Below are 25,647 nucleotides of genomic sequence, written 5' to 3' on the forward strand. Positions count from 1 at the left end.
GGCACCGAGTGCCGCGCTATGAACTTGTAGGTCTGCTATTTTTGAAAAATCAAAGAACGACTGACCTACTGAGAAACATAGCTTTTTCAGAAAACTGTCAGGATTTAGAAGACATTTTTAGAATCTGATCTCAGGTCAAAATGTCTTATTACTACTCCTACAAACATATACCGTACCTGTAAAGGTCCTGAAGATGTATGTATTTAATACTAAAAGAATAAACCTCTGATGTTTGTAAGACATCACATCCTGCATCTGCACCTTTTTCTCTTGTCTGTGCTCTCCTGCTTGTACCTGCATTCTTCTGACAAAACAGAAAAATGTATTATAACTGGAGTAAAGTGGACTAGCTATTGTTTGTTTACTTTGTTTAGTTTTGTGGACAGGGTGAAAAATACTTACTCTCACTAAAATTACATTCTGGTACTGTAGCGTTTGCAAAATTGTTGGAACGGTTGGCCAAGTCTGAAGCTGCTTGTTCAGGGGGAACAATTTAACAACTTGACCTGAGTTGGAGATCAATAGCTAGAGGTTAATTAATCTAAGCTGGGAAAACATTATCTCTGAGTTGAACACGAAACTAATTAACTCATTCTATCCTCTTATAATAATATAATGTTAAGATGGTTTGCTGCATACACGCTCATTGTAAAATGAAAAATCCCATTTTCTCTAGTGAGAGATGACACTTGTACTGAAGTTTAAATGATTCATTAAAGAATAAAGAATGAGATGAGCAAGTGCGGATTGAGGTGAGGAACCTGGGGAAGGATGAGACTCAGACCGGGGGTGTACGTAGTCTCAAGAGCTGGCAGCTCTGCTCTGGAAATGTCTGTCGCTGAACACTAGGATGTAATGAGTGTTTATACAGTACATAGCCAGTATAAAGTGGTCTTTATACCCTAATACTGTGCATTAAACCACTATGGGATATGTGGGTTGTTGTGTGTGGAAATAAACTTGTCTCTCAGCAGGCATATTTTGAGGCAGACCAGTTTGTCTAGAAAGACAGGGCAAGACTATGCTAAATGGTAAATGGTGCATTTATATAGCGCCTTTATCCAAGGCACTTTACGTATATTGTGCATTACATTCACACATTCATACACCGATTGCGGCGGAAGCCATGCAAGGTACCAACCAGCACATCGGGAGCAATTTGGGGTTCAGTGTCTTGCCCAAGGACACTTCGACATGTAGACAGGAGGAGCCGGGATTCGAACCGCCGACCCATGGATCATTGGACCACCTGCTCTACCTCCTGAGCCACAGTCGCTAAAGCCAGCTCGCCGATTCGTTGGGGGGAAGAAGTCGGTTTGCGTCTCCCGCCGAAAACCTGCCGACAGCCTGCCGTCGATAGCTAGTCTGGACCTGTAGAGCACCGTCATTGATAGGGTAGGGTTAGGTTTGGGTTTTAAGTGGGGAACAAAGAACCTTTCTTGCGGGGTGGGGAACCTAGAACCTGGGGAACATAGGTAAAAGAAAATTTGCAACTGAATGGCTGGAAAAATGGAAATGAAGAGTTTACATAGTACATGCACTTTCCTTAATGATTACAGTATATCTGGTTTCAGTATTTATTTATGATATATTTTCCTCTATTATTAAGGTTATTTTTGCAGTCAGTTTGTATTGGGGTGGGGTGGGGAGGGGGGGAGAGACATGGCCAAAGCATTTCCGGGGGTCCCCAGCTAAAAACGTTAAGAACCCCTGCCATAGCTCATACAGGCATACAATAAGGTTAAATACACATCACAAAAAGAGGGGGTATGGGTTAATCCATTTTTGGCAGGAACCCCTTTTGGTGTTTTAAACATTATGTTATAATTTAGCTATTGAAAAATAGCAGATCTACAAGCTCATAGCGCGCCACCGAGTGGCGCGCTACGAGCTTGTAGGTCTGCTATTTTTGAAAAATCGTGAAAATATTTATTTCAGAAAACTGGAGGATTTAGAAGATTTTTTTTAAATTTTGAGGTCAGGCCTAAATGAGAGAAAGACAAATACCTAAACGTATATATATTATGAATAAGCATAGAAAACAATTTAAAAAAAAGTGTCACTGGGTATAATAATCCTTTGATATTGCACAGATCTATAAATAAAACAAAATCTTAAAGTTCATAGGCCTAGCAGCTGGCCGTGGAATTCAAGAAGAGCCTAATTGCTGTTGGTACAAAAGTGTTCTTAAACCGTTTATTCTTGCACCTCAACAAACGGAACAGAGCCTCACAAAATCTTGGTCTGCCAAGATTTTGTGGAGAGGATGACTCACATTCTCCATTATGAGTCCGGCCTCTCCCCCAGTACTAAGCTAGCCTTCCTCACCAGTTTGTTCAGCCGCTTGGCATCCTTGTTCATCACGCTGCCTCCCCAACAGGATATTTGCCATTCCTGGACTGGTAATATATGTACAGCATTCTGCTGCACACGTCAAAAGGATCTGAGCCTCCTGAGTCTTTTAATAGACAGCGTCTGTGTTCAGAGCTCAGTCCAGGTTCTCGTCCATGTACATGTAGGACTGTACTTGTTCGATATAGCTGTCCTTTGGACATTGACAGGCTGAAGAGAAGTTGTGGGAGAAGTAGCAGGCTTGTTCCTATCGATAGTCCACAACCATCTCCTTAGTCTTGGAGGTGTTTAGGAGGAGGAGGCAGTTCCTGTCACTCCGTTCCCAGAAGGCCTTTGTCAGGTCCCTGTATAACTCCTCCTGCTCATCCTTGAATATGTCGTCAGAATATGTCTTTATGAAGCAGAACTCAAGAGTTGTGCTTGAAGTCTGACCTGTACAATGTGGACAGAAAGCGAGCTAGCGGACAGTCCCCTGTGGAGCCCCCGTGTTGCTCTGCAACGTCCCCAAGACAGATAGTTCCTCGGTCTGCATGACAGACCGTGGTCGTCCTGTCAGGTAGTCAGTAATCCAGGTTACAAAGATGTTCACCTTCAACTCCAGATCAGGACGCTCTGCTGACTCTGTGACAGACTTCATCTCCACTGTTCCAATTGTCATGGTGAGCACCAGAAATCGTTGGCTTGCCCGAAATGCTTCAAATACATGCATAATCATGTACAAGTTCAACCCAGTCCAGACTGTTCACTGTGTTCTAGGCATGTAACGATTCACTCAACTCACGATACGATTCGTATCACGATATGAGGTTCACAATACGATTTTTCACGATATTAAAAAATATATATATTTTAAAGAAAAATTACCGTTTTTTTTATTTTATATAATTTATCTTCCCCCCTGAGATTTTTTATTTAACTACATTGCAAAAAAGTAGCATTACTTTTGACAGTGCAGAAACATAATTGCCTTCCTTGATGAGTATCAACGACCATCATCACCTGGGCACAGTCACAGACACACACAGCTCCCCTCTACAGTCGTTTTTTTTTAATTTAAATTAATCGATTCATATCGTCGGGATTAATATCGATATATATCGATATACGATATATCGTTACATGCCTACTGTGTTCATTCATTTCACTATATCATGTAGGCCTATCCATTTAATCCTAATCAAGGCATATCCATTCATGTTCATTTAATGGTTCATTCCTAACCTGTTTAATTACTTCAAAACAATGAATGCATTGGTCGTAATCAAAACTCAAGTTAACTTCAGTCTGGTCATAAACACTGTACTGTACTTAGGTCTGAAGTGGTTTTGTATAATCATCAAAATCTATAAAGTAGATTAAGGTTAATGAATTATTAGTAAAAGTACAATACTTCACCATACAATAGTTTTACAATAAGTAAAAAAATATTGAAATTAGGAAGTATACTACAGTAAAGTAAAACATCCACAAAGGTTGTACTCAACCCATTTTGGGCGGGAACCCCTTTTGGTGTTCATAATGGTGCATTATGTTATGCTTTAGCTATTGAGTATTTTTTGAAAAGTCGTGAAAATGTGGTGCAAATCTTTGAATATATATTTCAGAGCGAACATTTTTAACTAAAGTATTGGCTTCTGGGGGGTCCCTGGAACTACATATTTTGAGATGGGGGTCCGTGGCCCAATAGAGATCATTCTGGGGGTCCTTGACATGAAAAAGGTTGAGCACCACTGACATAGAAACATGTTTTTTTCAGAAAAAATGTAGGATTTTGTAGCCTCTTTTAATCGACCTCAGTCCAAAATGGGTTTAGTACAGTACTACAGTAAATGTACTCATAGTTACTTTACACCACTATCGACATCATTCTGTGGGAACGCACCCAACAACCCCCCCCCCCCCCCCCCCTCCTGCGCGTCCCGTCTGGCAGCACAGCATCCGAAGTGCTGGTAGACGGACACATCAAAAGACCTCCGTCCTGAACGCCCTACTCACGCTATCCCCCACTTTGACCCACAAGCCGCTGGCTGGAAACGCCCCCCGCGGTGCCCCCCCACGTTCGACGGATTGATGTCATTACTAAGGAACCTACACCAAATGGGCTTGTCTCTGCAGGCCGAGGCCGAGCCCCATTGATTGATTGATTGATTGAAAAATGTATTAACAGTTTGCAGAATTACAGTACATTTCAAGCACAAACTCAATACAAAGGCTGTTAACTGTGAGTGGACGACCCAATTAAGCATTACACTTGTTTACAACAGGGTCCACCATGTTCAATTCATCAAAACATTTAGAGACGTACAAATAGACACTTCTATATAGACAAAGAACAGAACAGGAATTCATCATAAAATAGCATCATAAAATAGCAGTGGGCCGACCCAAATAGAGAAGATTGGTGAAGCTGATTGCTCTTATGCATGGCGTCGGCCCACCGCCGCTGAGCAAGAGACCTGATGATGATGATGATGTTCATTCAGATGCTTTGCCTCTTTTTTACGTGTTTGAAGTTGTGACTTTTGAAATGTGCAAATTGCCCTGTACTTATACTGCATGTTGGTTTGCTAACTGTTAGGAAAACGATGTTGCACATTAACCCATTTAGGCCTGACGTCCAGGCCCGCGGGAAGTACTTTACACTCGCAGGGGCTGAGCGTCTAGTAGGGGGTGCGCGCGCATAGCGCGCGCCGCAAAAATGCGCATGCACGCGCATCATGCACGCGCATTTTTGCGCATTTTCACGCGCAAACGTGGCCTTTACTTTCCCTCTCCACACGCAAGTTATATGAACGAACTGACACAGGCAATTAACCAGGATAAGGTGCCAATACTGTGATACAGCATATTTATTTATCTTTTTTTTTTCTTCCCCTCCTGTTCGAGGGGGGGCTGTGCCTGGGGGGAGGGGGTGCTACAGCCCCCCCAGCACCCCTACTTCCCTCAGCCATGCTGACGTTGAAGTCTTCTGAAAGAATATATATTCAAAGATTTGTGCCGCATTTTCACGGTTTTTAAAAAATAGCAGACCTACAAGCTTGTGGCGCGCCACTCGGTGGCGCGCTATGAGCTTGTAGATCTGCTATTTTTCAATAGCTAAAGTATAACATAATGCTTAGTTAACCCATTTTGGGCGGGAACCCCTTTTGGTGTTTTAAACATTATGTTATAATTTAGCTATTGAAAAATAGCAGATCTACAAGCTCATAGCGCGCCACCGAGTGGCACGCTACGAGCTTGTAGGTCTGCTATTTTTGAAAAATCATGAAAATATTTATTTCAGAAAACTGGAGGATTTAGAAGATTTTTTTTTAATTTTGAGGTCAGGCCAAAATTGGTTAAAACACCAAAAGGGGTTCCCGCCCAAAATGGGCTAAGCTAATCATCTGAGAACCAGGCCGAGAACCACTGGAATGCCCTGTATGTACTGAAACCAAAGAGACTGAGCAATAAGAAGAGTTGAGAGTCAAGACGATAGAACCATTAAAGTCCATAATTTATTCGCACCCCTCCCCTTGAAAATCTGTCCTGACCCCTTATCCATAATAAATAAATACTAGGGATAATTATTATGGAGATGGTTCTCAACTCTTCAACCCTGAATACGTTGTGTACTAACCTTTTGCGACACAGGCGTCTACATAGCCTAGATTATGTAACAGAGCAATTAAACTGACACCACTGTGTTGGATGTGGTCATCTGCATGTGCGTGCGCATGTACTGTGTGTGTGCACGTGTGCGTGTGTGACATCAGGTGTCCATTGTGAACATTGATCTAATTTACCATATGTTTTCTATGCACTGAATAACAGTAAGTTGATGGTTGATGTAGAATTTAACATCTAGATGTAGCCAACAAACACAACAACACAACACAACACAACACAACACAACACAACACAACACAACACAACACAACACAACACAACACAACTATCCTAGTTAAATCCTATACCCGGTCCAGTAATTTGTCAGCACCCAGATGTGTTAGGCCTGACTCACACCTTCGCAACAGATTGATGTATAGCTGATGCATGAGACTTATTGACTGATGCAAGCTCACAATGCATTTCCAATGGGAGTCACATGGTTTGACACAACATTTGTGTTGTATGAGGGGGTGGGGGGCAGTCGAAACACAGCCGGAAGCCGTACAACACAAATGTTGTGTCAAACCATGTGACTTCCATTGGAAATGCATTGGGGCAAGATGTAAACAAACCCTTTCTTTACATCTAGCATGCATCAATGTTGTATGCTAGATGCGAAGGTGTGAGTCAAGCCTTAGCCTTTCCGTTATTGTTCCCTAAATCTAGCTTATTTGCATTAACATAAATCTAGCTTATTTGCATTAACATGCGTTAATGCACATGTACATTTGATTAATATGTATGGGCTGATATCTTTTTTGTTGAGTGGTGCAACCACTCCAAGGAACATCAATGTCCGTGTTAACCTATGTGTTTGTTCACCTATGTGACTATGTGACTATGAGTACCAGTAGGGGCAAAAGTGGCGCTGTTGTGCCAGAAACAGAGAGAGAGAGATAGTGCTGCACTGTTGCCTGCTAATGAGAGACAGAGAGAGAGAGAGGGGGGGGGGGGGGGGGGCGGAATTGCACTCAGTTCACACGGGTGTGATTTTTTTAATACGTCTTACCTTTTAAAAATGCATCAGGCACAGTCTGATCCGCTGCAGCTCTATTGCACCGCTAGTGTTTGATGCTATCTTCCATGAACTAAAAAAGAGTCTCTGCATGATCCGGAAATTGCCATGAAAGAAACTGGTCTATTGGAGTGAAGGGAGTTGTCGTCACTCTGCCTTTACGATACTATGGTATAGAGGGGTGGTCGAATTAGCGTTATCAACGTAATTTCACCAGCAAGAGAAGTTAGAACACACCTCTACTGATGTTTAAATCATTTATTAAAGCAATACAGTTAGTGAGTGTGTTGTTAAAAAGGCCAGAACAGTTTAGTCCACACTAGTGGTGGCTTTCACAAGCAGGTGAAGTTTATTGAGTTAATTAGGTCACTATGACACCAGCAGGTGTATTTCATTCAGTTAATCAAGCCACACACTGTCCACCTGTGTGTGTATCTACTTAAATGTAGCCAAAGTAGAAAATATCACAACGACTTGCTTGATGGAAACATCTGCTATCAGAGAATCAGACAGACCATGTCAAATTTCATGTTCTACTAATGGTATATGGGACTTCATGTTGTTAGCAACAAAGAGAAGTCACATCTGCTACATGGCATAGACATGCACTCCTGCTCTCTTTGTGTGTGTGTGTGTGTGTGTGTGTGTGTGTGTGTGTGTGTGTGTGTGTGTGTTAATGCTGTCTCTAGCTGGCACTGTAGCAAACATAGGTAACCTGTGTTTACCCAATACCTCTACTGAAACGATGTGAAGCCATTCTACTACAGTCATTTCTTTACATTTCTCGGGACTCGAAATGGACTGAATTGATTGCTGAAACCTCTTAACCCATTCTGTACTGAGGTCGATCAAAAAAAGGCTTCTAAATCCTAACATTTTTCTGAAAAACCCGTTTCTATGTCAGTGGTCCTCAACCTTTTTCATGTCAAGGACCCGCAGAATTATCTCTATTGGGCCACGGACCCCCATCTCAAAATATGTAGTTTCAGGGACCCCCCAGAAGCCAATATTTTAGTTAAAAATGTTCGCTCTGAAATATATATTCAAAGATTTGCGCCACCTTTTCAAGACTTTAAAAAAATAGCAGACCTACAAGCTCGTTATGAGCTTGTAGATCTGCTATTTTTCAATAGATAAAGTAGAACAGAATGCTTGAAACACCAAGAGGGCGGTTCCCGCCCAGAATGGGTTAAGCCTGAAGAATCTGTGGTATATGACCTGGGTTTAGCAGTCCAGAGGATAGGCACACAGACAAAGAGCAGACTAATGGGGAAAGAGACGTTTGCTTGATGAAAAACAGAATCCCTGATTCCCCGGAGTATGTTTTCAGTCAGAAAAGCACCAACAATCAATTCAGAGTCCCATAGATGAAATGAGGATAGAGCACCCAAAAGAAAATAATCAAAAATAGAAGGTTGCCTCGATCTTCTTGCTAAGTGCTCCACTTTGAAGAAATCATCACTAACCCATTTAGGCCTGATGTCGAAATGTATAAATTGTCAGGATTTTCTGTCAGGATTTGCGGCACATTTTCACGATTTTTCAAAAATAGCAGATCTACAAGCTCATAGCGCGCCACCGAGTGGCGCGCTATGAGCTTGTAGATCTGCTATTTTTAAATAGCTAAAATATAACATAATGCTTAAAACACCAAAAAGGGTTCCCGCCCAAAATGTTCTAATCCACAATCAAGATATGTTTTTCTCTGCATGCCCACTTGAAATGCAGTTTTACTTTGCCCTCACTGACAAGCCTTAAAGAAATGCAAATTTGTAGCTCTTATGCCTTTTTCTCTGCAGGTGTTTCCTCCAAAAAAAAAATGTAATAGATGCAAGATGAATATATTGCTCATTAATATGAGCAAAGCAAAATGTCTCAAATTGGAGTCCTGGCTTTAGGATGTAGTTTGTACTTAGTAGTCTCTCTGTTAAGCTAGTTTTGGATTGCTGTCATTTTGGGGCAAGAAGTTTTGCATTTTCAACCACATTTGGCTTCAAGGACAAAATCATGTTCACTGTAGCATGTGTGGTTGGCGAGGGCTTTCCTCGTTTATTGCTGAATAAATAAAAAATCGATATCTGTGCTGTATAACAACAGAATGGGTTGGCTGGGATGGTTGGCCCATGAAAATACAGACTTTTAAAGTACACAGTAAAATCCAGATTGTTAATGTAACACTGAGAGTGTACAAATGGACAATTCTTTTAAATTAACCCTCCGGATTGTGTTGTGCCATACATTGCTTTATTGCCCTTGGCTTCTGTCTTAATTTTCTTAATGAATGTGGGAAAGTTTACCAACACATCAGATGTCCTCGGGCCTGGCTCTGAGGGAGCGGTCAGTGCAGTGTAATGCTACTACACACAGTCTCAGCTGGCACCGTTTCCCTGCCACCTGCCAGCTTCTGATGTTTGATAATAGCCTAGAATGCATTAAAACCACGCACGCACACACACACACACACACACACACACACACACACACACACACACACACACACACACACACACACACACACACACACACACACACACACACACACACACTACACTACACTACACTACAAACACTACAAACACCAAATTGGCATCGCTTGGTCCTTCTGTCTAAGCCCAGAGCTTCTTTCCAATCTCCCATCACTTTCCCAAAGGTGCGATACAGGATGGACGCACGCACGCACGCACGCACGCACGCACGCACGCACGCACGCACGCACGCACGCACGCACGCACGCACGCACGCACGCACGCACGCACGCACGCACGCACGCACACACACACACACACACACACACACACACACACACACACACACACACACACACAACTGCGGTGTGACTCTGTGGTGCAGGTAGGGAAAGAAGTGACATCAAGAGTTGAAGGCATCCCTCTTAGTGCCCATTAGTCTCTCCATTTGTCCTCACATGATGAGTTGGCAACGCAATACAGGTACTCGTCTCTCTCGCGGTCTCCCACATACACCGCGAGTTGCCGCGAGTCAGGGGTCCAATTAAATGAAGGGCAATGTCTGGCCCTGGAGGAGATGATGTTTCACTGAGCCATTTGATGGATTCAGACCCCTATCTTTTGCCTGGGTTTATTGTATCAAACAAAAACTGACCTTCGGGCCAACAATGCTGCCCTACAGCTAACAAAGGGGCATGGCAGAAGTATGTGGTAAGCTGTAGGTTTACGTTGGCATATAAATGCTTAGATTTATGGAATCATTTAGCCAGTCAATGCCACAGACGAAAAACAGTCTAAGTCCACACTATTGATCCATAATGTATAAATGCTAGATAAGGGTTCAGGACAACTGTTTTTCATCTGTGGTACTCAATGATGTGTCGAGGTGCTGGAAGTTCAAAGCCCGACACACAAACACACAAAAGATCATCAGTTTCCAGTATTCCATTGAGGCTATACGTAAGGCAGGGGGGGTTCTCTTCCAAGGGGTGGCTTACTCTACGTACAGTTTTATTCTCAGCGATTTATCAAATGTAATGCGTATTCATGAGAATGCAAATGTGTATCATTTGTACACTGAACCTCTCAGAGGATTCCAAAGGTAACTGGTACTATAGGCACGTGTCAATACGGCTCCGAGTAAATATTTCATGAGCCGCCAGCCGAGCCGTTACAAAGAACCTTAGATCATTCGCTGATATAAACTTGGGGGTCCCTTGGAAATTAATTTAGATCCTGCTGCAGTTGTCCCTGCCGGGTGGGTTCAAAAACAGAGGCGGATTTACATGAAAGTGACTGTATAGTTGGGTGCATTTCAAGAGCGAGTCCCTACGAGCAGAAAAAATAAAAAATATAAATCAGGAGTGTGTGCTTTGTAATCAGTTTAGAGTAATAATAAGGTCCCATCCACCAACCCCCTCCTACCCAATTAGAGGAAAATAATATTTGAGGGGTTCTATTAATGATGCTTCACTCGATGTGAGCTGTAGGGCATATTGTTTTAATGCAAACTGAGACTATGGAAATGTGACGGGGGTTCATGGCGTCGTCGTGCACACAGAATAGCAGATCTACAAGCTCATGACAAAAGGAAGCGGAGACCATCGCAAGCATGTAAATCAGGTTTTTTTTTTAAGTGTTCAACACTGGCGTGCGACCAAGTATAAATCCAAACCGAGGAGGGCTCTGTGAAAACTCCTTTCTCCCTTTCTCGGCAGTGTGGTGGTGGTGTGATGCTCTGCTGCACAAAGCATTTTATAGTGTTTACCTTTTAAAAGAAATGCACTGGGATAGTTGGGAGTCAGGGAGAAGTGGATCAGCAACGAAAAGAAAGAAGAAAAAAAACCTTTGTGTCTGTGTGTTTGTGTTCTGCAGGCGTGCACTGTCTGTCTGTCTGTCTGTCTGTCTGTCTGTCTGTCTGTCTGATTGCCTGCCTGCCTGCCTGCCTGCTTGTTCATGTGTGGGGTTTGTGTTTGTGTTCTGCCTGTCTGTCTGTCTGTCTGTCTGTCTGTCTGTCTGTCTGTCTGTCTGTCTGTCTGTCTGTCTGTCTGTCTGTCTGTCTGTCTGTCTGTCTGTCTGATTGCCTGCCTGCCTGCCTGCTTGTTCATGTGTGGGGAGAACATGTGCATGCATGCGTGGAAAGCCTGTGTGATTGAAAGTCATGTAGGGGAGTGTGGCGGTTGAGATGTACAGTACTACGTCCAGCTGATCAAATGAAAGTATATGGCTGTTGCCATGGAGGCTGTCTGTCTATTCAACCATTCAAACAGCCCCAAATCTCTCTCTCTCTGTGTGGGGAAGACAGCACCTCTCCACCATGATATGCCTTTTATGTGTTCCTTCCTCTATCTATTTGCATGCTGGGTAATAATAAAAAATGTATGGGATTCAAAATGAGAATGAATGAATGAATAAATACATGGATAAATAAATAAACGGAGTAATTGGAAAGTCAGTTAACTCGTTGGAATCTGGACTGCATCTGTGTCGTTTTTTAATTTAACCACTTTAAACATTATTTTATACTATCTACAAGCTCATAGCGGGTCGCTTTGTGTCGCGCTATGAGCTTGTACCTGATATGTTTTGAAAATCGTGAAAAGCGAACATTTCTAAATTAAATCTGTGCTTCTGTGCGTCCCTGGAACAAAACATTTTGAGATGGGGGTCGGCAGCCGAATGCAAATCATTTTGGGGGTCCTTGACATCAAAATGTTTAAGAACCACACATGCAACATACGTTTTTCATAAAACTTGTTAATAATTAGAAGATTATTTTGTAGAATCGGCCTCAGGTCTTAGTGGTTTAACCTATTTTGGGCGGGAACCCCTTTCGGTGTTTTAGGCATTATGTTATAATTTAGCTATTGAAAAATAGCAGATCTACAAGCTCATAGCGTGCCACCGAGTGGCGCGCTACAAGCTTGTAGGTCTGCTATTTTTGAAAAATCGTGAAAATATTTATTTCAGAAAACTGGAGGATTTAGAAGATTTTTTTTAAATTTCGAGGTCAGGCCAAAATAGGTTAAAATATGAATGGAAAAAAGGATAGAAAAAGAATAAAGGCACAAATAGAATATTTGGATAAAGGGATGAGTGAACTCTCTTCAATCAGTAAGAGCCAATCTAAAAAAAGGAGAAAAAAAAACATTTCTTGACTTTCCTGAGGCAAACCTCTCTTTCCTCGCATCAATAAAACATAAACATGAATAAATGCACTGCTTTTGGCCTTCCAGGGTCCTTACTTAATTTCATGTACACAAGTGAGTGATGATATGCATGGGGAAATTGTATTTACCTAGAGGGCTCAAATGCTGCCATTCTTTTTTGTTTGTTTTCGGTATTTACATAAATGTGATGCTGCATCAAATAGACTATTGCAGAATTTAGTATGGGCCTCATGCAACTTCAATAACAAAGCTCTATAACTGTAAGCCATTTACCCAACGATTCATCAGCTACTTGCCCTCTTGGTTTCGGCATTTGCATGTAGAGCAGTTGTCACCAAATGGATCCGTAAGGCTAGGGTCCATTTGGTTCCATTTACACACTCTCAGAGTTAAATTAACCCATTTTGGGCGGGAAGGGTGTTTTAAGCATTGTGTTATACTTAAGCTATTGAAAAATAGCAGATCTACAAGCTCATAGCGCGCCACCTAGTGGCTATTTTTGAAAAATCGTGAAAATGTGACGCAAATCATACGTTTTTCTGAAAACTGTCATGATTTAGAAGACATTTTGTAGAATCTGGAATCAACTGTAAGCCATTTACCCAGCGATTCATCAGCTACTTGCCCTCTTCGGTTTCGGCATTTGCATGTAGAGCAGTTGTCACCAAATGGATCCGTAAGGCTAGGGTCCATTTGGTTCCTTTTACACACTCTCAGAGTTAAATTAACCCATTTTGGGCGGGAACCCCTTTTGGTGTTAGCATTATGTTATGCTTTAGCTATTGAAAAATAGCAGATCTACAAGCTCATAGCGCGCCACCGAGTGGCGCGCTACGAGCTTGTAGGTCTGCTATTTTTGAAAATCACACCTGTGTGAACTGTGAACTGAGTGGTGCAACTCCCCTCTCCCCCTGGCCCCTGCCCCCCCCCCCCCCCCCCCTCTTTCTCTCTCTCTCTCTCTCTCTCTCTCTCTCTCTCTCTCTTTCTCTCATATTAGCAGGCAACAGTGCAGCACTATCGCTCTCTCTGTTTCTGGCACAACAGCGCCACTTTTGCCCCTACTGCTACTCATAGTCACACTGTAGGTTAACACTAAAAAATGCACCACTCAAAAATCGAAGAATGACTGACATAGAAACATAGCTTTTTCAGAAAACTGTCAGGATTTAGAAGACATTTTGTAGAATCTGGAATCAGGTCGAAATGGGTTAACACTCAGTGTAGCCCTCAATATTGTTGGAGGAACTGCGTTTGTACATTTTCTCCGGGGATGGAGTCCTGGAGTATCCACTCAGGGACCAATCATCCAAAAAGTCAGCTGCATCGCTGGTCTCGTGGTCTCTGAAGTAGACGGTCAGTGACAGTGACCCGAGCCAGCATTGATAATAATGAGCCAATTGCAAGACAACACAGAGTCAACATTCAGAGAGAGGGTACTATGAACAGACCGAGCTACCAGAGGTGTCGCCAAAGAGAGGACTATAAAATGGATGTTTACACCGTAAAACATTCATGGGGATTTTGCCTACAACTGAGACCATAATATTCAGACCTGACAGACAGAAAAGCATCTCAGTGACAACGCAGAAGTTCTATGCCGATCGACTGTTGTTAATTATAACTGTTTAAAATAAGATTTTGAACATGTGATGGGCTTAAAGGAGAATTCCATGCTAGAAGGCTTTCTTACCTTTCTTTGTAGTTGTTACGTCCCCGCCAAAGAGGTCCAGGTGTTATTTTGTGCAAAAACTCCTTATTGGCTATTTCCCCTACCATAAGCCCTCAATGAATTGCATTGAATTGAATGGGAATTGAATGGGGCTATATATGGGGTGTTGTGCTAATTCGCTTATTTCCATCGAAATAAGTAGTAAAGTGTGCCGCTTGGGATATTATTTACATTATGAAGAGAGGATATATACAAAAAAAAATGGAAATAAGCGAATTAGCACAACACCCCATAGCCCCATTCAATTCAATGCAATTTATTTAGGGCTTATGGTAGGGGAAATAGCCAATAAGGAGCTTTTGCACAAAATAACACCTGGACCTCTTTGGTGGCGACGTAACAACTACAAAGAAAGGTAAGAAAGCCTTTTAGTATGGAATTCTCCTTTAATATGCATTCCCTACCGGTAACCAAAGTTTACACTTTACTGTATTGTCCTTTCAGCAAAAGTAAATTAATCACTTAATTGTATTAAATTGCATATACAGTAATAACAAATTCTACATAAAGAGTCTTCCTTGACCTACATTGGTGTGCCTGAAAAGTATGATGCTGACTAGTCCAGTGGTGAGCAAGATTAGCTGTGCACGTGCGTACTGTCGTACACACACACCCACACACACACACCCACACACACACACACTGACACACACACACACACACACACACTGACACACACACACACACACACCCACACGCACACACACACAGCGTGTGCGCACAGTGGTGAAATCATAATCTCATGGCAGAGATAATACATTGTATAGATTTAATTTACCACACAATATCACAGGCTTTACGACCAATGTACAGACTCACTGCCACGAACAAAAAGGAATTGAGACTAATCATCAATGGTCTTGCAGAGTATTTCCCTTCTGTCTGTTTTTCAAAGTAGGCAATTAGGTCTAACATCACAGCCATTTAACTAAGTCTATACTCCAAATTGATTCAGACGCTGGTGCTGGTCCTTGCAGACATGGCGCATTTAGTTATGCAAATGGTTATCTTTCTGCGTGATGGGTTAATTAACCTGTAATGCAAGATAGTCCGAGCCATGCACAGTAGCCGTTGGATGTCTAAATAGTGGGTCAATTGGGTTTTTAGCATTTTTTCGAAGTGGGCTTAGGGCCATGCCGTTGTTCCTTCAACTCTCTTGTGTTTTCTCAGGGTTTAATGACTCGTTCCATTGGGTCCCGGAAGGTTAATGTGTTTAAACCCACAGTAATTGAGCTTTTGACCTATCGTTCACAAGCCTCATTTCATTTTATTCATGTCACGCCATGTTATGCCATGCTGTTCTACACTTGATAGTCATCTGCCACTTCTGCTTATCCCCCCACCACCCCTAAGGCACCAACCACCTCCAGTTGCAAACATACCCCTAGGAAGTCGTTTATAATGCCATTGGATTGGCAATATTGTGTGCACTGCGTGCCGTGAACCATTTCACACCACCCTCTGTGACTGGCCAGGCTTTTAAGGGCCATAGATTTGGTATCCAGACAAAAAGACTTTCTGTAGCATTTAACAAAAATCTCTCTGAACTTTGTGGAATAGTAGGGAACCCCTTTTGGTGTTTTAAGCATTGTTATAATTTAGCTATTGAAAAATAGCAGATCTACAAGCTCATAGCGCGCCACCGAGTGGCGCGCTACGAGCTTGTAGGTCTGCTATTTTTGAAAAATCGTGAAAATAAAAAATTATTTATTTATTTATTTTTTTTAAATAATTTGGGGACCCCCTAAAATAATTTGGCGACCCCCCGGTTGAGAACCCCTGACGTAGAGTCTACTGTACGTCATCCACTGTGTCTGCTGCTGTCATTATGAATAGGGATTCATGCAGTACGTGGCCTCACTTTTATAAAACCAAGAATATTCTGTACTTTATATTATTGATTGTGTTTGCATTTGATGTCATACCCATTTCCCTCCCCCCTATATAAACATAAAGACGCCCTAAGGGCGAGGTCGTGCACCCAGGCCGTCACCCAGCCTGACCCAGGCATCCATCCGCATTGGTGACGGCAGAATTCTGTACTGGTCATATATGGAGCGTGTCTTGAGTGTACAGTGTTTGATGAGGTCAGATCAACATATGGAATGTCAGAACAGGAAGGACGGGTGGGGGATGATCAACATAAGGAATGTCAGAACAGGTCAGCTCCATATATGGAGATATAAGGGTTTGAGGTTTGAGGTCAGATGTAGAGTTGCTGGCCGGATCCAGTCTTCTCCATGTATGGTTATCCAGGGTTAGATGAGGTCAGTGTCTTTGACCAAAAAATGCACAAGATCTAAGGGTCTCCATGATGTTACGTGATGTCACAAGGCGTGACCATATATGGAGGCGTGATGTTACAAGGCGTGACCATATATGGAGGAGTGATATGGCCATATATTGACATTCCCATATATGGGGAAGGGCCCCTGGCGATGTCGTCTATGTCGCGACTACATATATGCCCATATATGGAGATCCCTGATGATGTCATGTGATGTCACATGTCTGTCACGAGGCATGACCATATATGGAGGCATGGGATGGCTAATGGACGGACGGACGGACTGATGGGAAATGCACGTTTTCATAGTAGATATAGTTGATAAGTGCCACACTAAACCGCTGGCAGATGGATATGGTCACTGTCTGTCTGTCTGTCTGTCTGTCTGTCTGTCTGTCTGTCTGTCTGTCTGTCTGTCCGATCCCTGATGTCATCAACTTGACATCATAGTACTGATGTCATAGACTGACCTCCAAGTACTACTATGATAATGGTTCTTCACTAAGTATTCCACCCGCTTCGAAGGTTATCAACCGATAATCAATCGCAATCGAGACAGCAGGCTCGCCTGGAGCCTACTGCATGTATACTGGTTCCGATGAGGAAACACGGAAGTGAAATTATTGCCACAGAAGCGAAAACAAGTGAAATGGACTTGTATGGCCAGTTAAGACTGATATGAGGTGGATTTATTTCAAAATAGCAGCTCGGGGTGCCGCACAGATATGGCAGCTTTTACTCTGAAAGCCCCCCCCCCCCTTCCGTTCTGTACAAAAACCGGGAGAAATGGCCTGGGCCGTGGCTCAGCGGTCCAGGCACCTTGGCTGGTAATCCAGTCTGGCAGTGTGCCGCGCGTTCGACTCCCGATCCCGACGGCCTTTACTGCATGTGACTCATCCCCCCATCTCTCTCCCCATTTCCTGTTAGCCTACTGTCTGTCCCTTCATAAAAAAATATAAAATGTTCAAGAATGTTCATTTTAATCACCACAGATAATAAACCAGAGAACCCGGTTTTGTCTGTACAGAGATGTTCACTGAACAATATTCAGATGTCTCTCTCTCTGTCACGTACTGTAATATTATTCGTTAACTGACCTTTCTTGTATAACTACCGCACTCTGACTTCCGGTGCGCTGCTATCCAATCAGATCTATATCACTGATAAAGGCTGGATAGCCCAAACGTCTGTCATTCAGCTATTATGTAGAAATTGAAATTCACTCTTGCCACATACTGTGTGCGACAGACACAGTACCTTTGTTTCTGCGCATATCATTCCGCATGAGCTATAGGCAGCTCTTGACAGCCCTTGTGGCTTTTTCAGATCACCGCCAGCGGCAGAACTGGCATCTTTTGACACCATTAAGGATCACTTGTCACACACTTGTCATCGGGTTGCCAACGTGTAGGTAATATTTATTGGCACAGTAATGCACCCAATCACTCCGTACTCATTCCACATGGTTACACCTGGGCATGAGGCAATGTATGCTGATGAGGCAGCTGATCTCTGAGAGGACTGTTAATGGAGTCCTTGGCATTTTGCATTTATGATTAAAGATGTCTCTTTGTCGTTATGCTGTTTTTAGGTGATACTGATCTTGACCAAGTTGTATGACTTTAACCTGGGCGCCGTGACCGAGAGCTCCCTGTGGAGGTAAGGGGTTAACTCAATGTTGGTGTGTTTGTTTTGTTGTCTCCATCCAGACAGAACAAAGTTAAGCCATTCAGGCCTGACGTCGACATTTTAAAAATTTATTTTTAAAATGTATTTTTTTCGGAAAAACCTCGTGTTTCTGTATCAGTGGTTCTCAATATTTCATGTCAAGGACCCCCAAATTATTATTATTATATGTAATATGCCGCCGACCCCCATCTGAAAATATGTTGTTCCAGGGACACCCCAAAAGCAAAGATTTGAGTTAAAAACTGAAACTTCAAAGATTTCAGGCACATTTTCACGATTTCTCAAAAATAGCAGACCTACAAGCTCGTAGCGCGCCACTCGGTGGCGCGCTACGAGCTTGTAGATCTGCTATTTTTCAAGAGCTAAAGCATAACATAATGCTAACACCAAAAGGGGTTCCCACCCAAAATGGGTTAAGCTATGTGTGGAATTGTGTAACACAAAAGTGTATCCAAAAGCGGAGCCCCAGATACAGGCAAATAATATATTCATAGGCAATGCAGTATACAGTAAGTATGATTTATAGCGCTCTCTCGCTTGCTTGGATGTGAACAACCAAGTTATGCTGGGAAGCAATATGAAATATGTTTTAATAAAGGTAGTTCAGTTTTAGTTCACATCGCAATACCCTGCTCTCTGGCTCTTCTTTACCATTCCAAGGATAGAGGGAGGGGGAAAATGGAGAACTTCATTGTGGGCCCAAGGACACATTTTGAAAGGTTACAGTAATAATCTAATGGTTAATGCAAGCCTTCTTTTGTCCTGTTATAGGTTTTTCGTCTTTTTCTTTGACCAATACATTTACAATACAGTTAGTTATGATTTAATAGTTTCTCTAGCCATTTTGTTTCAGAGTGAAGAGCAAGTGAAGTGCAAATTGCTGCTCTATAGCCATAGCAATACCAATCGCCATTGTTTTTTCCAGTTATGGTACACCGTCAGATCATAAATAAGAATGGAATTCGTTAAGGATTTACACCACAGAGCGCCCAATCCAGACTTACATGTATGTCACTATTCATTTTTTTTCTTCACCTTTCCCAAAGCCCACAGGAAACTCATTTCATTTTGAAATACACCTGACAAAGAGACCATCAGGTTCATGGAGCATATAGCCTCAAATTAATTTCTGTTTCACTAGAGCCAAGATTTACACCCGACTTGACACGTTTAGAAATCCCATATTGTGTACAGGAGGTATTCCATCATCAAGGTGTCTGCTTAACAATGGCGCCACACGTAAATTAGAGTGTTCCTCGGGGGGCGCGCAAAGGCTCTTAGTATGGATATTAGAATAGGACAGTGTTTTGATATTATGAAAAGATTTCTGTGATAACACAATATAAATGATTTATGAGTATAGCCCCAAGCGACTGTCGATGGCAATATACAACGTGAAGATCAACGGGTGTTTTACAGAGACTTTCTAACAAGCATCAAGTTCCTCCGTGTTACAAAATGATGAGTGCCTTTTCAGCTCAGGTAACTTCACACTACAATAACTTCATTTAAGAGGCTGTCTTCCACAGCCAGCTGCAATTGGGGAGAGATATATCAACTGAGAGGAATACTTTGAGCGCAGCACAAACACAAACGCGTGCAGGGGGTAAGCCTTTGAAAAACAATGTCAACAGCAAATGGAATGATGCAGCTTAATGCACAGGCAATGATAGCAGACACTGGGTATCTATCCAATTATGCAGTGAAATTACATTTGGAGGCACTCAGGTAGAACTGCGAGAAAGGATTGGCTCTCTTTTGGCACGGGATAATGTAAACATAAAGGATGGAGACGCACACGTCTCCCCCTTGTCATGCAATACAGGGGACGGGAAGGGGACAGACAATGTTTGGAAGCGCCGGTGTCCTTTCATGTTCTTCATTTGTTTATTCCTGCTGGATAATTCAGTATGCTGTGGCAGCAGGCATAAATGCCCCCCATTTTCTTCCAACAAAGGCTGTTTAGCTAATGAGGTCTGGGGGCTCAGGCCTCATTTATTTCCCTCACTTCCGTCACAAGATCCAACATGATTCACACTCAACTTACACATGTAGCCATTACACAAGTCACCTTCGTTTTGCCTCCTTGTTTCTCATTGTTTGCTGCATTTGGCAAATGCAGGCTGCAGTCGTCAGTCAGTCAATCTTCCTTGATGAGGAGGCATGGGAAAGACAGAATCTCTTCTCATGGGGGTGTATAGGCTAACCTGACTCCGCCAGATGGGGCAGCAGAGAGTACACTGGGTTCTCCCCTCCTGCTCCCATCTGGGAACTCTCAGGCAGACTTGATGCCCGGCCACAAAACGGCCTGGCCAATCAGCAGCAGCTAGAGGCGGAATAGCTGCTGCTGATTGGCCAGGCCGTCAGGTTAGGTATAGGCGGTATGTGGGAAGTTTAGAGACAGACTTCAATGGTCACTGAAGGGTAGATTTTGACAGCCAGGAGGAGAACGTGTCTTAATTCCTACCATTTCTTCTGAATAGTAAACAAGAAGGTAACCTCAGAATGAACAGTTTGTCTTTCCCAATTAACTTGATGATTTGTAAATAGGCTACTTGTTGAATGTTGACACTTGAAGGTCTGTCCTTTAGCGGGATAAAAGCAATGTCGCCATTTCTTTTTTTTTTAAACTTTTTTCTTTCTCCATAGATCAGTGGATTATGGAAGTACTTATACCAAACTCAATGATAAAGTTGGGTCAAGGACTGTGTTAAGTTACCTCTACGTCTGCCCAACCAACAAGAGGAAGGTCAGTATGTTCTCCAACCCTATATTCTTTATTCTTTTGAATTAGACTTTTTGAATAGACTTGACATTAAAATGCTGCTGTTGTTCTCACTGGCTATGAAGTATTTATGTGTGTGCTGCAAAATGACAGAATCCCTACTCTTCAAAGTGTTGAAGAGTGCTTCCTATTCTCTCTCTTTCTCTCCGTCTCTGTCTCTTGTCTATCTCACCTTCTCTCTAATACTTTGCCTCTCCCTGTATCCGTACTTTAGATAATGATGCTGAGCGACCCAGAGGTAGAGAGCGCCGTTCTCATCAGTTCCGATGAAGGGGCAAGCTTTGAGAAGCATCCCATTAACTTCTACATCCAGAGCCTTCTCTTCCACCCAGCACAGGAAAACTGGATCCTGGCGTACAGCCATGACAGCAAGGTACCGTAGCAGGACTGTTTGTGTTGAATCCAGAATGGATGAGAGAAACAAAACAACAAAAACAAAAGCATTTTCAAAGCAATATTTCATCACTTTATCATCATTTTGGTGTCACTGACATTTGGTTTTCGTTTTATGTTGCAGTTGTATAGTTCAGTGGACTTTGGGAGAAAATGGCTGCTTGTTCACGACAATGTGATGCCAGGGCGATTTTACTGGTATGATTATGGATTCTATTTTTGTGTTTTATGCATTGATTGAGTTAATGGCTGTAATTATTGTGCCCCATGGCCTTAACCCATTCAAGCCTGACGTCGAAATTTAAAAAAAAAAGTTTTCTAAATCATGACAATTTTCTGAAAGATTTAACGATTTTTCAAAAATAGCAGACCTACAAGTTGGCACGCTATGAGCTTGTAGATCTGCTATTTTTCAATAGCTAAATTATAACATAATGTATGTAACCACCAAAAGGGGTTCCCGCTCAAAATGGGGTTAAGATTACGAATGGCCTTAAAAGAATCCCATGATCGCTTTTCAAAAAACTTACCATGACGATCAAACCGAAATGTATGTGGCCTATTATGTCTGTAATCATTTAGGCCTGTATAGTATGGACAATATGCTCCCTTTTCTATAGCACAAATAGTGCAGAATATGATACAGTTTTTGTTGTCACTGTCATTTGGTAATCTTCTCGGGTCCACGGGCACGCGGTGGTGAATATTGATGTAACGCAGTTTATCCCTGGTTTGTGTCAAGCCCAAGTGCTTTTTGAGCTGGGAAAGAAAGGAAATTGTTGGAAGGACATGCACTCATTTGATAAAGGACATTTGATAAATGAGGACAGCATAGCAGGAATGGTGACAGCTCAAATTATGTATGTGCCCTTGAAAAACCAATGCTTTGTAAATATATATATCATTGTACTTTTTCCACAGCCTTTATTTGCCCTATAGTATGTTAGCGGGTTGAAAAAAATATATACAAAAATAAGAACCGAGAAGGTAATGATACGTATCAGCCCTGGTATGGGCTGATATGGCAATTGACGAATCAGTGCAAGCTAAGCTGTCACTGCTGAGAGAGCTCAACATGTGAAACATGGAAGAAACACAGCTGCCACACATGGTTGATGCATGTGTTTGTTTTATTCACGGCTGAGGAGACTATAGTAGGGCTCCATTTTCGTCACCGCTAAACCCCTTATCCCTAAACGTCTTTGCCTTTTTTTACTATTTTGAAAAACATTTTTGAATAGTTCAACTAGCCAATCTACATTGACATGTTGTGAGCTTGTAGACGGGCAATTTTAACTATTCAAAAATGTTTTGCAAAATAGTAAAAAAAAAAAAGAAAAAAAAAAAAAAGGCAAAGAAGTTTAGGGATAAGGGGTTTAGCGGTGATGAAAATGGAGCCCCATATATTGGTGCAAAGGAACCAAAATACAGAGTGGAAAACAGAAAGTGACCTTCTATGGTTCACAGAATGGATATGTACCAACAAGCCATGCTGGCCCACCAGCTGTTTTCTCCCCATACTGCACACAATTCCAATGAGACTACCATTTTATTTGCCTGGGCAGTTCCTTGTTGACAGTAATGTTAAGCACTTAAGCCCTATTTCATCCTTAAGTGTGCGACAGTGCTGTGTAGAAATAGCTGATCTAGAATTCACGCTATGATGAACTTGTTGATTGGCTATTTTTTTAAGATTCTTGAAAATGTCGAAAAATATATTATTTTGTCTATAATGCCAAAGAATCAGGAGGAGTCAAAAAAACAAGCCTGTGATGATATGACCAAAATATAGATGCCAGGTTGAAGGTGTTTAATCTATTTATTAAATTAAAGCTTTGATCAAATGCTACATTTTATCAATGTATCTGTCAGTCTAGGTAAATAGGCTGCAGGTGTGTGATAAACAAATGTTTGCCCTCTATATCCAACCTCGGGCAATGATAAATGCCTGTGTGATAATACATAACTATTCCACTGATGCTGGATGTTAATGGAATTTGTTGAGAGAGTTGGCCATTTGTTTTGTAAATGCACAACCTTAAAGGGGCATTCCACTCATTTTCAACATTTTACTATGTCATTAATATACCTTAGAGCTGTTGTGTGGACATAATAAAAAAGTCGCCCATTCTGTGTTTCCTAGAACTGTAAGTATGAAAAAAATCATTAACATGGTGAAACACATCTTGATGACATCATCAAGATGTGTTTCACCATGTTAATGATTTTTTTCAGATCTCTAGTTCTAGGAAACACAGAATGGGGGGACTTTTTTATTATGTCCACAACAGCTCTAAGGTATATTAATGACATAGTAAAATGTTGAAAATGAGTGGAATGCCCCTTTAACCCCTTGCACCTGTCTTTGTAGTTTGTACTACTCTTACCAATTAGCTGACATTCAGGAAGTAAAGAAGGCGCTGTTGTGCTGACATGCCTCTCTCTCGTTCCTATACTCCCTTGCTCACTGTGTTCTTCCACATCTTCATCTCCTCCTCCTCCTCCTCCTCCTCCTCAAGGGCGGTAATGGGACTGGACAGAGAATCAGACGTGGTTCACATCGAGACACGCATCTCCAAAGGCCGTGAGTTGCTCGACTCCAGTTCGGCCCCACAAGACCCCTTGGCTCTCATTTAGAACGAGGTCACTGGTGGAAGTGGAGACCTGTTCTTCAGTTCAGATTGGTCCCAGAAGTCTTGTAAAGCAGAGTAGGAGTCTTTTCAACAAAAAAAGGGAGAGATACTGGGTTGATCGATGTTTCTTTTCCTTAATCTCTCCCCTGCGTCCCATAGAAGAACCCCTAGTCTCCCTTCAAAACAGCAGACTGAATTCAGTCAAACCAATTACAGGGTTCTCTACCAGCTCAGGGGGAAAAAACGTAACTCCTTTTCAAATGTGGTCAACTCTTTTGGGACGTACATGTAATGTGCAGATTTAGGTCATCGACATTTAATCTATAGGCCATTGACATTTAATTTGGACAATCATCAATTTTGTTACCTGCAGGCTGCATCACATGCACTGTCTGTAGGATCTGTAAGTTAGCAGCTAAAGTGCGTTCAAAGTACTGTTTTAAAGTGCAGTGATTTATTGATGGCTGTGTTCCAGGTGCCCGGTATGTAAAGTGCAGAGCTCAAAGATGTTCAGAGGGCAACAGACAATACCTTTTCTCTGGACACGTGGATACCAACTCCCTGGTTGTACAGGACGAATATGTTTTCACACAGGTATGTGCACACATACTGCATGTTCCATGCTTTCTCTCAAATATATAAATCATATCATATCAGACTGGGGGAGCATTGTTTCATCTTTCTTTTTTTCTTTTCTTTTTTTTTTGTGGTCATTTCTGCATCTAGCTATCAAAGCTTACATGATGGCTTGGTCCAGCACACCTGTTCCCCAGTCGGGGGGGGGGGGGGGGGGGGGGGGGGGGGGTAGTGTGGGTTTTGATTACGTTTTGTTCTATTCATATCACGGGCACAGCTCAGTACTGCTGCCTCTGTACACAGGTCAGACTCCCTGTCTGAAAGATGTGTTTGTCAGCCGGGAGCACACTCCTCCTGTTAGTGGCAGTCAGTGTCATTATTGCAGATTTAATTTCAGGTGCCCTCTGTCATCATTGATTTCCATCTACAGCAAGGATTTTACTGTCTGTTTGCTCAGCCTTGATCCACTCACTCAGCTCTTGAAGGAGAATAAAACAAATACTGCATGATTAGAATGAAAACTAAACAAAAACCAAGTGAAATGTCTTCTGCTCAAGGTTTGACACTCCACCGTGGATAATGCAAAAATATCTGCGGTGTATTTTCTGTGTGTTTATAAATGTGTTCTGGTGACGATGCGACATCAACTCTTCTAACATAGAACCGTGTCTCCGTTTCATGCACTCGATGTGTACAGTACTGTTCTAAGAATGAAAATACAAGGGGAAAACCACCACACTGTGATTTAAAAATGGTGATTCAATAATAATGTCTGAATTGAATTTACTTGAAATGAGATTGACCCTGGAGGCAGGGTAGGAGGAAGATGCCGATGAAAATAACTGAACACAGCTGGCATGTCTGTGGGGAGCAAACCACAGATGACTTTCTGGTGACTTTCA

The 25,647-nt window shown here is 42.2% G+C and overlaps 1 protein-coding gene across 1 annotated transcript in view; it reads left to right on the plus strand.

Annotated features, from left to right (window-relative positions):
- The window catches only part of sorcs3b (sortilin related VPS10 domain containing receptor 3b), a gene marked incomplete at its 5' end in the record, with an annotated part of 88,597 nt that overhangs the window by 28,172 nt on the left and 34,778 nt on the right, over nucleotides 1–25,647 (plus strand). Inside the window, 6 exons of the mRNA XM_079511957.1 lie at nucleotides 18,261–18,328; nucleotides 21,008–21,107; nucleotides 21,358–21,516; nucleotides 21,661–21,734; nucleotides 24,056–24,120; nucleotides 24,645–24,763. Of these exons, the coding sequence (XP_079368083.1) occupies nucleotides 18,261–18,328; nucleotides 21,008–21,107; nucleotides 21,358–21,516; nucleotides 21,661–21,734; nucleotides 24,056–24,120; nucleotides 24,645–24,763 (585 nt within the window). The remainder of the gene's footprint in view (nucleotides 1–18,260; nucleotides 18,329–21,007; nucleotides 21,108–21,357; nucleotides 21,517–21,660; nucleotides 21,735–24,055; nucleotides 24,121–24,644; nucleotides 24,764–25,647) is intronic.

The sequence above is a fragment of the Electrona antarctica genome (genome assembly GCF_951216825.1).
Source record: "Electrona antarctica genome assembly, chromosome: 10".
Taxonomy (NCBI): Eukaryota; Metazoa; Chordata; class Actinopteri; order Myctophiformes; family Myctophidae; genus Electrona; species Electrona antarctica.